The 15,486-nt window shown below is 46.5% G+C and overlaps 1 protein-coding gene across 1 annotated transcript in view; it reads left to right on the plus strand.

The window, feature by feature from the left end:
- ENPP1 (ectonucleotide pyrophosphatase/phosphodiesterase 1) overlaps positions 1-15,486 on the plus strand; it is a 739,100-nt gene that overhangs the window by 291,726 nt on the left and 431,888 nt on the right. Inside the window, exon 8 of the mRNA XM_078649218.1 lies at positions 12,585-12,704. Within this exon, the coding sequence (XP_078505344.1) occupies positions 12,585-12,704 (120 nt within the window). The remainder of the gene's footprint in view (positions 1-12,584; positions 12,705-15,486) is intronic.

The raw sequence follows: 15,486 nt of genomic DNA on the forward strand, positions 1-15,486 counted from the left end.
CAAACATAAGCAAGCATCCAGTCAATCCCCTACCGATGGCGAGGTCCCCCTTCAACAACAGAAGAACAACCCCAAAACATGAACCCCCTCCCTTCCCCCCCAGAACAGGTTCCAAATAGTACCATCTAGTTCCCATCCAAACTATGTCCGTAGACAATCCTCACCAAACTAACCTGACGGTAGTCACCGCAGGTGTGCCTTAAGGGCAATGTGGGGGCCGAACGCCGATAGGGGGTTTCCGCACTGCAATGCTATCGAAGTGCGATCGAGCCCTAAGTCACTATGGCCAAAGAAAGGTGCAGCCACCACCCACCATATAAACAGCTACTTAACAGTACCCATTAAATCCTGGAACCTTCCTCCCCCTCCCTTCTCCACCCACCTCCGTCCCCCCAACCAGAGCCGGCTCACCCGTGGTCATCATTGTCCATTAATCAGGCCTTCCGCCGTCTCCGGGGTAATCACCGGGAGAGTCACACTATCAGATTCCGATCCCTCCGTGTCCGAGTGGCCACCACTCTCACCAGGCTCTGAAAGTTCCGGTGCGTGTCCACCTTGGGAGCCAGAGATATTAGAGACCATCTCCAGCGCTCCGCGCCGCTCCGCCTCAGCTTCCAGCGTCTAGGGTCGAGCAGTCCTGCCTCTGCGATGTCGGACCCTTTTGGATTTCTGCAGCTGATTGTTCTCTGAAGTGGACTGGGAGGAGGTCCCGAAGCCATCTCTGCCAGCTCTGTACAACTCAAGCCAGCCGCATGCATCATCCGGGGTATCGAAGAACTTGGTCGTGCCGTCCAGGATGACCCGGAGCCGTGCTGGAAACAACAAGGAGTACTGGATACCCTCACTCCTCAGCTCCCTTTTCACCGCCAAGAAGGAGGTCCGTCTCCTTTGTGTCGCGTATGTATAGTCTGGGAAGATGTTCACCCGACTGTTTTCTACCTGGAATGGCCCCTTGTTTCTGGCAGCATTAAGAAGTAAGTCCCTGTCCCGAAAGTGGAGCAGTCGCGCCACCACCGGCCGCGGTGGTCGACCCTGCTGCGGCGGTCTCGCCGGCACCCTGTGCACTCGTTCCAAGGTATAGAAGGAGGAAAGCCCCTCTGGCGCCACCACCGTCTTCAGCCAATCCTCCAGGTACGCCACCATGTCCCCCCCCCCCCTCAATTTTCTCCGGAAGGCCCACCACTCGAATGTTATTCCTCCGATTGTGCCCTTCCGCGTCTTCCGCCCGTTTCTCCAGAGCATCAATGCGGGACAGCGCGTCCTGAACTGTAGCGTCCAAAGTTTTTTGAGCTGGCTCCAGGAGCCCCATCGAGCTCTCCACCTCTTTAACTCTATCCGAGAGCTTACCATGGTCCGCTCTGAGCAGGCCCAGACTCGTCGCCACTTGAGCAATGTCTTGTTGGAGGGCTGAACGCGTTTCAGTGATCGCTACCAGGATCTTGTCAAGCTGCTGTTGAAGGTGCGGGTTTCCTGGTCCCTCTGGGTTGATACGGTCGTCTGTTTCGGGTGTCTCCACATCCGAGGTAGACTGGACGCCCCCCTTAGCTCCGCTCGTTTTCCCCATAGCGGGCAGGGTCCCCAGCAGGGGGTCTCCGCGGGATCGCAGCCGGGGGAAGGGCAAATCGGGGCACCCTCCGCCGCTGCGGCAAGGCCGTGGGAAATGGCGACGCGACTCGGCCCCCCGCCTCTCAACAGTCAGTAGACGTCCAAGGGGGCCAGGCCCCCGTGGCTCTAAGCACAGAGGGCCCAGAGAAGCGTCATTGGCCAGTGCGGCAATAACTCCCAAGCTAGCGTGTAATGGCGGCCTCCACTGGCGCCACGTGATGGGAGTATGTCAGGCGTCCCTACCACGCTCTGTGCGCAGGTCAGGGGGGAGTTAACGACCCCTGTCTCATGGGAGGGGGGGGCACGGTCCGCCACAAGGTCCGAGTGAACCGTCGAGGGCGGGGGGCCTCCCCGCGCCGCCTCCTCAACCACCAGCCGGGGCCCCGTCGGTCAGCCAGCCGCTATCCCGGGCACCACTGCCCCGCACCCGGTGCTTTCCAACTTTCAGGGGGGGGGGGGGTTCCAGTCCTTCGCCGCAGAGCGGCTGCAGCATCTCTCACCTCCCAAGCCGGGAATTCGAACTGCGGGTGGCCGTGGTAGTCCGGGTCGCACTATGCAGGCCACCGTCCACTTTCTTGCCTCCACCGCGCGCCTTCACGGCAGAGAGCGGCGGCGGTCACGTGGGGTCTCACTCGGTGAGGTCTTAGGCGTCCTCGGTCTCCTGCTCGTCCGCTTTCGGCAGCGACCCGCCCAGGGACGGGCGCAGACCAAGAGCCGCGCCAGGGGAGCCGGTCTCCTTGGGGCACTCGGCCGTCTCAGATGCACAGAGACGGGGCGAGCGCCATCTTGTCCTCCGCCCCGAGTGTTCCGTAGGTGTCTGGTTCGGCAAACGGAGCTTCCTTGTCGGTCTCCGGCGGCTCTCGCCCGCGCAGGGTTCACAGCGGTCGCCGCTGTGGGGGTCGGGGCACCCGTAATGCCCGCTAAACAGGATAAAAGGCGGCTCGATCCTGGAGCCGAGCGTCTAGGCGACCACCGCCATCGGCGTTCAAGCCACGCCCCCTGGTTGCGCTACTTATTTTCCTGGTTATTGGTCCAGTATCCATATTTTCGGTTGTCGTAGCCCATGCTCAGCTAATAATGAAATGTTACAGAAATACCTAAACATAAATGTTTTGATTCAACTAGGTTGTATACTGTCTTACGTTCACATATTCTTGAGAGAGAATTTGGACATATGCTCCCTGTCAATCACACTTGGTCACTGCCAGTATAGTGCGGCGTTTAGTTCTTGCCTGCCCTCCTCTCCAGATCGATGCTTACCCAAGAGGGCATGGCTTCTGCTTGCCGGAGACTGGGGTTGAGAGCTACACTGGTAAACCAAATGCAGACCGGTAAGATCAACAACATTTTGTAAGTGATAAGCTACATTTGGGAGCTCTCACTGAACACCACTCAGCCATAGTTCTGTATTAGTACCTTTCTTTATTTGTTTGTTTTTAATTGTTTCCTTGTTTTTGCTACTACATATTTTTTCTTTACTTCTTTCATTTCTTTTTGTTTATTCTTTCTATTGCTCTTTGTTTTTTGTCTTTTCTTTCTTTCACCTACCTTTGCTTTTCATGCCTTATATTATTCCTCTCTTTCTGTCTCTATTTCTCTCTTTCTAATTTCTCTCTTTTCATTATGTACACTTCTTTGCTCACTCTTTTCTCCCCTTGCTTTTTGCCTGTCTTTCTCACCATGCTGTCTATCCCCTAATCTGTCTCTCTCATCTTTCTCTTCATTCCTCTTTCTTTCCCTTCATACTACATAACTCTTGATTACTCACGCTCTCCTCCTCTTATCCACCCTCTCTGTCTCACATCATGTCTGTGCACTCTTACGTCTATTATTTTACTATCTCCCATGTTTCAGTACTCCTCAAACGTACTTCTCTCCCTGGTACTGTTTTCCCTCAACATAGTGATGGTCGGTCTGCAGTCAAAGACTCTCTAGAGATATCCGCATCGATCCTGGACCATAATCTTGATATCCTGATCCTCACTGAAACGTGGCTTGGTGACTCATTTGAGCACTCTGCAGACCTTCTACTTCCTCTCAATTACTCCATCTTACTTAGTGACCCGGAAGACAGACTAGGCGGAGGTCTCCCATTCATTCACAGAAATTCACTGAGATGCAGGATGCTCTTAATGACTTTGTTTCATTCTTTCGAATGCATGTCGGTGGAAATACCCACTTCCACTTCCTTCAGTATCAAACTGAATGTAATTTACCATCTACCAGTAGACAAAAATGCCTTCATCGAGGAATGTATGGATCTCTTCACCTCTCAACTGATCAGCTCAGACAACACTATCTTCCTTGGAAACTTCAACATCCACTGGGAAATCGAGGGTAACAGCCTGGTGGACACCCTTACAGCTTTTCTCAAAGACGATGATCTCCAACTACACTGACTTAAACCCACATACCACAAAGGCGCCATCTGTGACCTGATAATCCACAGTTTCCCCAATCTACAGTCATAAGACCCTATTCTAGTCGACTGACCACATGCTGTTCCCTTCCTCTCTCTTACACCAAAACTTCCGGGATACTCGAAAAAGAAAATCTGGTTCAGGGACACATCCAACCTTGACACGGAAGCCATGGCCATCGTGGCCCTTCTTACCCTAATCTCGATTACACCCCACCTTGATATTAATGAGGTCACCGACAAATACAACTCCTGCATGGAATCCTTTATTGACAGATTTGCACCCCTTAGGTGCAAATTATCAAGACCAAAACTCTCCAAACCTTGTTTCTCAAAAGAACTTTATGGAGAAAGAAAGCGTATCAGAAAGTCTGAAAAAGAATGGCGATTAGCACCCTCTCACCAGAGTAAGAATAAGCTTCGCATATCGCGAAAACAGTACAAAGACTGAATTCTTTAAGCCAAATCCTCTCACTTCAGAGGACTCATGAATTCTGCAAATAACAGACTAAAGCGCATGTTCGAGGTTCCAGCACAAACTACAAACCCCTCTACCACTTCAGCTCTTGAGCCATCAGTGGCATTTGTGGATTTCTTTGATAGAAAAGTCTGAGATATCCATATCTCGCTACACACCAGTGAACTTCCAGAAACTGAGATTCTACAGTACAAGGCACTTCATTTGTGATCCTCATTCTCCCCAATTTCTGAACGAGACCTACAGCGAACAATCTCCTAAGTTAAACACTCAAACCACCTTCAGGAAGCCATTCCAGGGTCCATCAACAAATCTTTTGCCACACACCTACTCCCTCTATGGATCAACATAGTCAACTTCTCTCTTCAACAGTGCCTATTTCAGAACGATTAAAGTTAGGTCATGTTTCTCCTGTTTTGAAAAAAAAAAACCAATCTCTCGACCCAGAAAACTTGAAAAACTACCACCCTGTCTCCACGCTTCCATTTTTAGGTAAAGTCATTGAAAGTTACGTTGCTTCCCAGCTCACTTCACACATTCAAACAAACAACCTCCTAGACTCTCTCCAATCAGGTTTCCGTCAGGGCCACCAAACAGAAGCTGGGATCCTACAAATAACTCCTGGCTCCCTTTTTCTCCTGGACTTGTCTGTTGCATTCAACACTGCCAACCATCTGGATCTCCTTCGTACTCTTAACGCTATGGAGGCACAATCCTTAATTGGTTCTCCTCTTACCTAGCGAACCGCTCCCAAATTGTGAAAACGGGGAACGTGTTGTGGAGACCAGTGTAATTCATTGTTCCCCTCAAGGCTCGATCCTCTCCCCAAGCCTCTTTAACCTGTACCTAGAACTATTATGTGTGCTTCTCCGAAACGCTGGGATTCTCTTCACATCTATGCTGACTACACTCAAATATACATCAAAATCTCTTTCTCAGAAGATCTTTGCTTTCTTTCAATTGCACTCCTAAGATTCAAAACTAGATGTCTAACCATCATCTAAAATTCAACCCAACTAAAACTGAATTTCTTTTGATCTCGCATCCTAAAGCAAAAAAACCAGTACAGGAATGGATGGCCAGCTTTCCCTTCTTGGAGGGCTGCCCTGCCATTGTCCAGAGTGCTAGATCCCTTTGTATCACCCTTGCCAATTACCTAAATCTCCACAGCCACATCACAGCCATGACCAAAAGCATACATCATCATCTCAGGCAGCTGTGGGACGTCAGACAACTGACCTCAAAACAGTGGTGCAGTCCCTCCTCTCCAGACTAGATTACGGAATTGCCCTTCTGTTAGGCATTCTCAAACTTCATCTAGGCCCACTGAGAGCAACTCTACGTGCAGCAGTTTGCTTCGTGTTAGGTCTCAAGAAATGTGACCCCATATCCCTGGACTTGCAAACCCTCAAATGGCTTCCTATTGAAGCTCAGGCCTAATTCAAAATCGCCTTCATTAACCCACAGAGCGCTGCACTCGTCTCACCCTCCTATCTAAGTGATAAACTGAAAATTTCTGGAGCAAATAGGGGTTTCAGAAATGCCCAGTACTTGCTTCTGGAACCCCCACCTTCACTCGAGAACGGTACATGAGCCAATCATTCTCTGGTAGTGCCACAAGAATCTGGAACTCCTTACGTCCCTCCCTTCCCCTAACAGCCTGCATAGCCACCTTAAAAAAGTACCTCAAGCTCCTTCTATTTGACAGACACCTGGGATAATCACCCTCAACCATACCTAAGTACTCTATCAAGGAGACGAACTACCTTCATTGTGTTTCCCCGCCATCTTAAAATCAATGCATGAACCTTGTACGTCCCTGTCTAACGGCTGCTTTTGTCCTGGTCGCAGCTACCTATGCGATACGTCTGAACGTAATTATTGTAACTGTAACTTGCTGTACCCTTGTATAGTTCTGTTGTTGTAAAGTGCCGTGATGCCATCGCTATATAAAATTGCAAAAATAAAATCCTATCTTCCAGATGGATGAAGTAGTCCTCTTGTGAGGAAGCAAGGACTGGGTGATGGACAGTGCTTAAGTTGAGCCAGTGATTGCCAGGGGGCCCACTGGCACTCATTTTTGGGGACTAGCCCTTATTTGTCTGCATCAGACATTTGCTGAGAGCAAGAAACGGACCAACACAGAAAGTGGAATTACGGAGGAGGAGAATGATGGACAAAACCTCAGAAAGGGAGAAAGCAAGAGTGAGGTGAAAGGGCAGATAGCGTCTAGTATTGAACTAAAGGGGCATTAGGTGGATTCAAGCTTATGGAGCCTTTGTATTCAGCATGCTGACATGTATTAGCACAGGCCTAAGGATTCTGAACAGAGCTTTGGACACCAGCACTCTTTCAGATTAGGCAGTGGTGATGGTCATTATTGACTACACTACTTGATGGGCCATTAGTACACTACTCTGACTTTCAGGACTATTATTATTTACCCCACTTGTTTTGCTTAATGTACCAAAGGGGTTCATCTTTAGCTTAGCTGATTAATGAGACTCTATAAAAATACGCAGTGGGGTCATCATTGCCCATACTGCATGATATGTCCTTTCAACCCAAACTGTCAGTTGGTGTCATTACTGCCCATACTTTCTGATTTTGTAGTAATCAAATTAATACCTTGATGTTTCCGCTGCCTGTTCTGCCTCTTGCGAACATTATTATCTGTTAGTGTGATGAGGTTAACATTACCCCGGCTGTCTTTTGTCATCTTTGCACCTATACTGTCAGATAATGATATTGTTAACTATAGTGTCTTATGGGACCAATGTGCCTCGTGGATATGATTAGTTATTCGAACATAGAAATGTTGAGAGCTCTACTGATGACAATGGAGTAGCTCCAGGTTTAAAATGGCTGATTTAAGCCCAAAGCTCCAACATTCCAATGTTCTATTAGCCTTATAACCCTGCTGCCTTGGGCGAAATCTGTTGTTAAAGGCCCTCTCCCTCATTATAGACTCTGGCTCAGGGCCTTCAACAACCTGTATAAGCCTTTGCATTGGTCTATAATGCTATATATATATACTGATCATTTGCCATTACCCATACCCTCCAGCAAGGCAAGTGTTGCCCATCTTGCATCATGATCATTATTACTCATTCTGCTTTTTGGGAATTATTTTATTTCTTTTTTGGATTCTACATAATTAAGGAATTAATGCCAATGTTATTTGAAGGAGGCATTGCTCTGTTATATTTGCCTGGTTGGGGCATTATTTTATTATGCTGTTTTAATGAGCATGATTGCTTACGTTGCGCATTGAGTCCATGACTGCATTGATCTTCCTTAAATTGCACCACTAAGATTTCCAAAGGTTTATTGGTTGTCTGTTGGGATTTTTAGATCCATCAAGTAGTGGGAAATAGTCAACCAAATGTGTGATTAAACACCAATTAGAGAGCCACATGATCAGACCGCCCTCCCCCCCCCCATCTAGATTTTCGGTTGGGTGGTCGTTGAAGTCTATATTATAACTCTACTTAACTGACTAAGGGGTACTTGCCATTTTCTTACTCACACTTTCTTTTTTGGTTCTATTTTGACCTTCTACTGTATTCACTGTAAATATGTCCTATTTACAGCTCTCCCATGCCCTTTGGTTAGGTTCAGACTATATAAATATTACAAGTAAATATTATATGCCTGACTGTTAAAATGGCACAATTTTTCGTATTTCCAGAGCCTCCTGCAAAGAGTGTGTTCTATCCTCTTAAGTGTCATTATATGTAATCCAGCCTAGCTGTCTCCTAGCTCCTCCGCTGACTGTGAAGAATGGAATGCCTGTGTGGATGAATACTGACAGTTAGAGATGGGCTGGTGGGGCTGGAATAAGGGCTGACAACTGGAATGTGGTCTGTTGTATACATTTACCTGGAACCAATAAAAAAGTCTACAAACTCGACCTGGCTACATGTGTCTACCTGTGCAAGTCTATGGAAAACCATATTTTGGCGACAACTGTACATGGACTCAAGAGTTTTACAAGATTTAAAAGCTGTCCAAATCTGGACAAGGATACAGAAACCAAGAGCAACTGTAAGACACTAGAGTAATTACAAGAAGCAAGTATGGAGTTACAGGTTGGCCAGCCCCACCATTATCCTTGTCAACGGACAGCCCCTGTCACCAGTGCCTCAGCCTGGACATCCTCAATTGGACTCCTTAAGGTCTGTCACCCAAGTGGATGCTGGTGTGAGCCTGAGTATTTCCACAACCTGGATCGGAGTTTGCAGCACACAGTGTCTTCAAGCTTTTGAAATCGAGTTTGACAGTGTTGGATTAGAGTCTACACATGTTATCTGTGAGTGTCTCGTCTCCCACCATACTGTTTTATGCCTACGCTTTTGGGAGTGTGAAGATGACTCCTCATTTGACTACGGTTTAAACTGGCAACATGCGTGGATTTTTGTACAATCCCTGTGCGTATTAGATTGGCAGCGTTGCGCACAGAAATTAGTTTTAACGCTGTTTCACGCTTGGTTTACTGTCAACGCTGAGAACTTTGAGTGAGTACATCTTATCAAGGTTGAGCTTGGATGTTTAATGATGTCGGCGTCATATGCACTGTGTTTCAGTGGTTGATCAGCCAGCTACGAGTGATATGCGAGGAACTTTTCCTGTGGGGATTGTTATGTGTTTTGCCTGCGTTTTCTGCCGCATATGAATTTCATATATCTTTTTGATGTTTTCTTTGGGGCCTTTAAGTATGTGGCTCCAACGGAAACATTGACAGTTTAACCGCTGTGTAACATTTAGAATTGGAAACACAAAACTTTGCCATGCACAATCTTACCTTCACCTGGAAGACGCGCTGTTCATCTCGAGGGATCTTGTGTGACATCAATCTCACAAGCTGCTGGTGAAAGCCTCTCGGCATGGACGCGCCCTGAGCCGTATGGTGCGACGTAGATGACGTGCCGCCATATTGTGGTTGGCTGTGGCTCCTATTCCTAAATTGGTTTTCTGTCTTTACTTGGCCAACCACATCCGCACTTCTCTTCGATGTTCCAGTACAGTCGAGGCTCTGTAAAATCTTGTGGAGTGTCTTTGTCTTTAGTTCTCTAACAACCAAATTGTTTTTTGTTCCAGTTTAACGGAAATTTGACTAGGAGCGCGAATATCTAAGTGTCCAGACCACCTGCGGGTCCCTTTTTTTGTGCTATATGGTTCTATTATGCAACGAGAAACTGAAAGAACTTTTATCCCTGTTGTACGTGTGCATGTATTTAGCGGAACACTGTTCACTGTCGTGGGGCAGCCATCAAGTTCCTCCTTGGTGCCAGTGCCTTGTTCTGTTCATTTCGTTGCTGCACATGTGTAGCTCAAGTGCCTTGTGAGTATCCCGACGCATTTTGCTACACAGTGTATGAGGGGCATCCGGTTACTGCGAGTAGCTCCCAAGAATAATGGTTGATAGACTGTGCGGTTTAAAAATTAGTTAAGCTACAGTGTCTGGGGCGGTTTAATGAGTGCATACGTTGTGGAAATTATTTGAGTCTGTTTGCCGCAAATGTTTTCACTTTTGCACTTGTCATGCTTACTATTTACAGTATACTTGTGTTTATGCTTCTAAATTCATTATTGCATCTATTACACGTGGGTTTACGTTATGGGTTTAAGCTGCCCATTCCTTTAGTAAGCTTGGGTTCCCTTACGAAAAGGAGGTTCTACCCTAGTAGTACTTGGGTGAGTGGTCGCTCACCGGCGTAGGATACAGTTTAAAGATGTACTACATTTGGTATTGTTTTTGCATGTCCTATCAAACATTTTCTTATCTCATGATGCCACAGTTTACGCTTCCCTACAGATTGCTGGCTTATGTGTTTTTTTTTTTTAGTGGGTGGCAGTCACAGTTTCCTCCCTTACATGAGGAATGGGTAATAGTCCCATTTCGACATTTTACATTAGGTGCCCTTTACATGGAGGTAGGCTCAAGGGTTAGTTCCCATTTACACTTGTTTGTGATGGATACCCTTACACAGGGTTGGGTTATGGGGGTTAGTCCCATTTACTTGTACAAGGGTACATCCCTACTTAGGGTGTGTGGTTATGGGTGTTAGCCCCATTTTTACATTGTATGTATGTCGTCTTGCGCTGCACGTTTGGTGTGCTCATTGGGTCTCAATGTGTTTGTAAGTCGCGTTACGCTGCATGTTTGGTCATGTTGTATGTAAGTCGCCATGTGCCTCACGTTTTTTGTCTTGTGTGTAAGTCGCCCTGCGCCTCATGTGGTGTTCTGTGTAAGTCACCCTGCGCTTCTGGTGGTGTTGTGTGTAAGTCGCCCTACGCCTCATTGTGTGTACCCTCTGTGTTGTTCACTTTGTGGTACACATGTGTTTTTCGTGTTGGTTTCACCCTTGCCTGTTGTTGTCCTCAGGTGTTTGTCCTGGGGTATGGTCCACCCTTCTCCTCATTTTGAATGTGTTTACTGGGCAGGATGTAGATATTGCTTGCTTTTGATTTTATCTTACTTGTCAATATTTTTCCTTCCTTCATATTACGCAGTGTTTCAACCCTTGTGAAGTGGTATTTAGCTTTGCTTCCCTGTGTGAGTGCAGCAGGGAGGCTTACAACTGGAATGTGGTCCATTGTACAAATTTTACCTGGAACCAATAAAGAAGTATACAAACTCTACCTGACTACATGTGTCTACCTATGCAAGGGCACAACAGAGTGATATAAGCATATCAAATTCCGAACAAAGTTACTGGAATTTGTATAAGTGCACAATGTTCCCAAAATGTTTATAGGAATAAAATCGAGTGGACTCACCAAGAGGGATCAAATGATGGCATGAATGTCACCTTCATTTAATTTATGAAACCTTGATTGGTATGTACTATTGTGTAGTTGTCTGAACAAAGCACCGATAGGGCTTTAACTGCACTGCAGCAGTGTAAGCTGCAGCCAGGCTTAGCAACGGATTTGTCGCTTTATCCCTTTAACTGGACTATTGGGCCATTTATTTTCCCATGACATTTTTTTAAATGCCCATTTTTTCCAAACAATTTTGCTGTCCCGTGCACTTAAAACTCATTCTGTGAATAAATATTGTCTGCGCCGGCTGTGCCTTTCTCCCTGAGGTCCATATATCTGCCTCTGGTTCTCTTGCATTGAGATATGTTACCCTCTGTACCATACTTACTCCAAGAAATACCATAGTATCTGTGTAGGAGAGAGTTCTTTATAAACCTGAATTATGTAGTCACTTCAAAATTGCTTCAGAGATGTCAGCAAATGCAGGGCACGACTTTGATTTGCTCTCTGATTACATTGTTATATACATTGGAGGGGCCTCATTGAGAAAATCTGCCCAGTGCTTGATACACTCATTGTCCCTGTTAGCTATGACTACCACTCGAAATCTCTCCTCTCCTTGGGGTCTAATGCTAGTCTCTCCCTCTGCTGCATTCTCTAGCATGTACTCTCTCGCAACAGAATACTCTTGGTTTCTTATTTTATAGTGTCTACTTAGATTCTTATAATTAGTGTGTGACAATCCCAGTAACGCCAATAACCAGATCTGGCAACCCGTTGGGATTACAGGATTACCTCTAATTTAGAAGGTATGAACTTTTTCACCAAGACAGTATGCCTGCTCACCGGTCTAGTTGAAGTACGGGAGGGAGGGAGGGGAATTGGGGCAGAGAAGAAGCACCACATTGTATTCTCCAAAAACAAGTAATTCTTGTGGTATTGATCATTCTGGGAAGAAGTGGAGGAGCTGGGTCTGATTCCACTTGAGATATGTCCCTGCTGCTGCAGACTGTGATCGTTCCTGTACTTTGCTTTACTTGTTTTACTTGTTGTCTGGGTTCATTAAACTTGTGCTATATCCTTACAACAACTAATGTCAATGTATGCCCAAATTGCTCTAATCTTTCCTTGGATTATCTACATGCCATAGGAAGAGTGAACATTCTAGAAATACAAATACTAGTTGTATATTGATGTGCACTGTTGGTTGCTTATGCTCTCAAATTTACTATCTCAAGTTAAAGGTTATTGAAAATATACTTTTCACTGGTTTGATCTGCATGGTTGCAATAAAACAGTTTCTTTCAACTGCAGGGACTGTATCCAGAATCTCATGGGATTGTTGACAACAAGATCTATGACTATAAACGGAATGCTTCTTTTACACTGAGAAATAAGGAGAAGTTGAATCCTGACTGGTATCAAGGCGAGCCTGTGAGTACACACAAAATGAAGCGATTATGGCTTTTTGATGGTAGCCAAGCCAGGCTAATGTGATCTATATGTCGCATACTAGTGAGCACTGGCGTTTTTGCTAACCTCATAATTTCGATGGACCCATCAATTTATGTTACTGAGCCCATTTGAATGAAGGGGCTGTGAGACATGAGGGCTTTCATAGGCTATCTTTAAAATGTGTGTATTAAGTGCCAGTAAATACACAATTGTAAACACGTGGAACCATTTTTTAAATAATTTCTCTTCATAATAAATTATACTCTATTCAAACAATCAGTATTGCAGTTAAGATTCTACACAGGTGGACATATATGTTTAAAGGCATTTTAGTTGCTCATCATGACTTCCAGAATGAATTGCAGTGTTTTGGACAGGATGCATAAACTTGAAACATTGGAGTCGGTCTATGTTTGTTGGTTTTGGTGGGGTAGAGAAATGGAGATCCAACGAAGGAGATTTTGGCGGTGAGGGAGATATTCCGTGGAATACTCACCTTTTGGCGAGAGACTGGCAATAGCATTATCACCCTGTGCTTGTTTTTTCTCTGACACTTACATGAAGTGGTGGGGTAGATGTGCGTTTACCTCGGCTCGTTCTGTGAGGGGGTGGTTGGGAGGCAGTACCCTGTCTGTTGGTTGGACGTGTTTGACCTGACTCTCTGCTCATTTCCTGACAGCTATGTCAAAAATCAACACTCTCCGGTGAAGTCCATGTTTAGTTTAATCCATGCCAACAATTTTAATGTCACGAAAACAACAAAATAAATTCCCAAACCAGATTAGAAACAGAAATCAACTTTTAAATATCAAAGTAACAACAAAACAATAAAATCAGATAGGGGAACAGGAGAGTAGACTTTATAAACATTTAAGGCAAAAAGTACTTAAAAAAAATAAGTAAAGTGCCATTAAACAATGAGTTGACTGGGACCTACATCGATGCATCAAGAGAATTATCCTAGTCAAAGATATTACCATTTGGCTTTATTCTTTTCTTGTGGAGGTCAAAGTTAACAGTATTCCATTATCTAAGACTGTGAGTCGGATATATCATTGTCAAGCTCCAGCAGAAGCTGTAGGTTATGACACCAAAAGCTCTGATTGGGACAAAGACAGATTTTGTAGCCTCCAAGGTTGCTTAGCAGCTGTTAATGTTACCAAAAATCTAATTTCACCATTAACTTAGCTTTTTAAACTGCATGGAAAATAAATTTGAATCAGTTTGACAGCATTTTTTCAGGCAGAGCTAGAAAGTAAAGTTTTAATTTTACGACCCTTGTTCATGGACAAGTCAACGAAACCTACAAAGTGAACACAACTTCTGCACAGTTAGTCACTGTAAGAGCCGACTATTCCAAATAATTAGTTTGACACCTTTTTTCTATCATTAGCACTAAGCCTGCAGTCACACAAGTCACTCTTTAGGGATGTCTTATTAATAAATAAAAATACGTATCTGAAAGAGATTGTAGAAATAGATTCCTTACCTTAGAATTACCCCAGGCGTCAGTCTGGATCCGGAGAAACATTTTCGTAGCACTACACTTGCACGTCAGTAGGTGGTGTCGGTCGACACTGTGTTTGTCGTCAGCGTTGTGGTCGCCGAGATGACTTTCGGGTGTCTACTTCGACACCACCCCTGCGCGCTGACGTCAGTTCTTCCTTTTCCGCGCCAGCCAGTGCAAATCCGGAGAGAGCGTGCCCCTAGTCACTTTTTGACTAACTCTTTTCTGACTTTTGTCATCATCTTTTTAGGTCGAGCTGACGTTAGCATTCATGCGAAGCATGAATGCTGTCAGCTCGACAACTAATGTGATCCGTTTTCAGGAGAGTGGACACCAAAGTGTTACGAGCGTTTTCAGGGTCGGATTTGACCTCGGGAGCGAGCGTCTGGTATCTGCGCATGCGCAAAGCCGCTGCGCATGCGCAAAGCCCTTGCTCACACACAGGCAGCCCCCACCTCTCTGCATGCACGCACGCACACACACACACACACAGGCGCGCGCATGCACACGCAGGCATACAGCACCCATACAGGCACACTATCCGCTACCTCGCATTCTCTCTCAATCACACACAGTCACGCATGTGCACACACGTTCCCTCGCGCACACACGCACACACTCCCCCCCCCCACGCATACAAACAGGCACGCACGCACTTTACATCAGCCCTGGGCCCCACTCACCAACTGCGCTCTTCCGGCGGGGCTCCTCACGGCGCGTCTCCATCTAAATCGGGGCTCCCTCAGGTCAGAGGAGCCCCGCAACAGGCGCCACACTCCTCCTTCTCCCCGGCCCCCTCCTGGGGACCCGGGCTACACCGGACGGCAGGGCGCTCCATGCGCCGGCAGCTCGCGGACCTGGGGAGGCGGGACTTCCGGTCGGCCGCGAGCGGATTGGCCGGCCGGCCAAGAGCTTCCAAGAGCTTCCGGGTCGCCGCGGGCAGCGTGGCGGCACTCTCCCGATCACTGGGTTGTGACACGGCCAATGCAATCAGGGAAGAAAGGCTTGTTTTTTGTAGCAGCAGCATCAGCCTCAAATGAATGGATTATAAATGATAGCCATGAGCAAAGGGTAGCCCGGCTCTTGCCAGCTTTGTGTCATCTCTTTTCGTCAGCTCCCAGCCTCCTCCTGGTTAGCCTATCGGTATTCAAGTTCTCAGCGACTCCCGCTGGTTTTGCCCCAAGCCCGCCGCCCATTATTGTGCCGACGTCCCTCCTGCTTTTATTCGAGTTGACTCGCGTGCCCTTAACTCTC

This window comes from Lissotriton helveticus, chromosome 6 (assembly GCF_964261635.1).
Source record: "Lissotriton helveticus chromosome 6, aLisHel1.1, whole genome shotgun sequence".
NCBI lineage: Eukaryota > Metazoa > Chordata > Amphibia > Caudata > Salamandridae > Lissotriton > Lissotriton helveticus.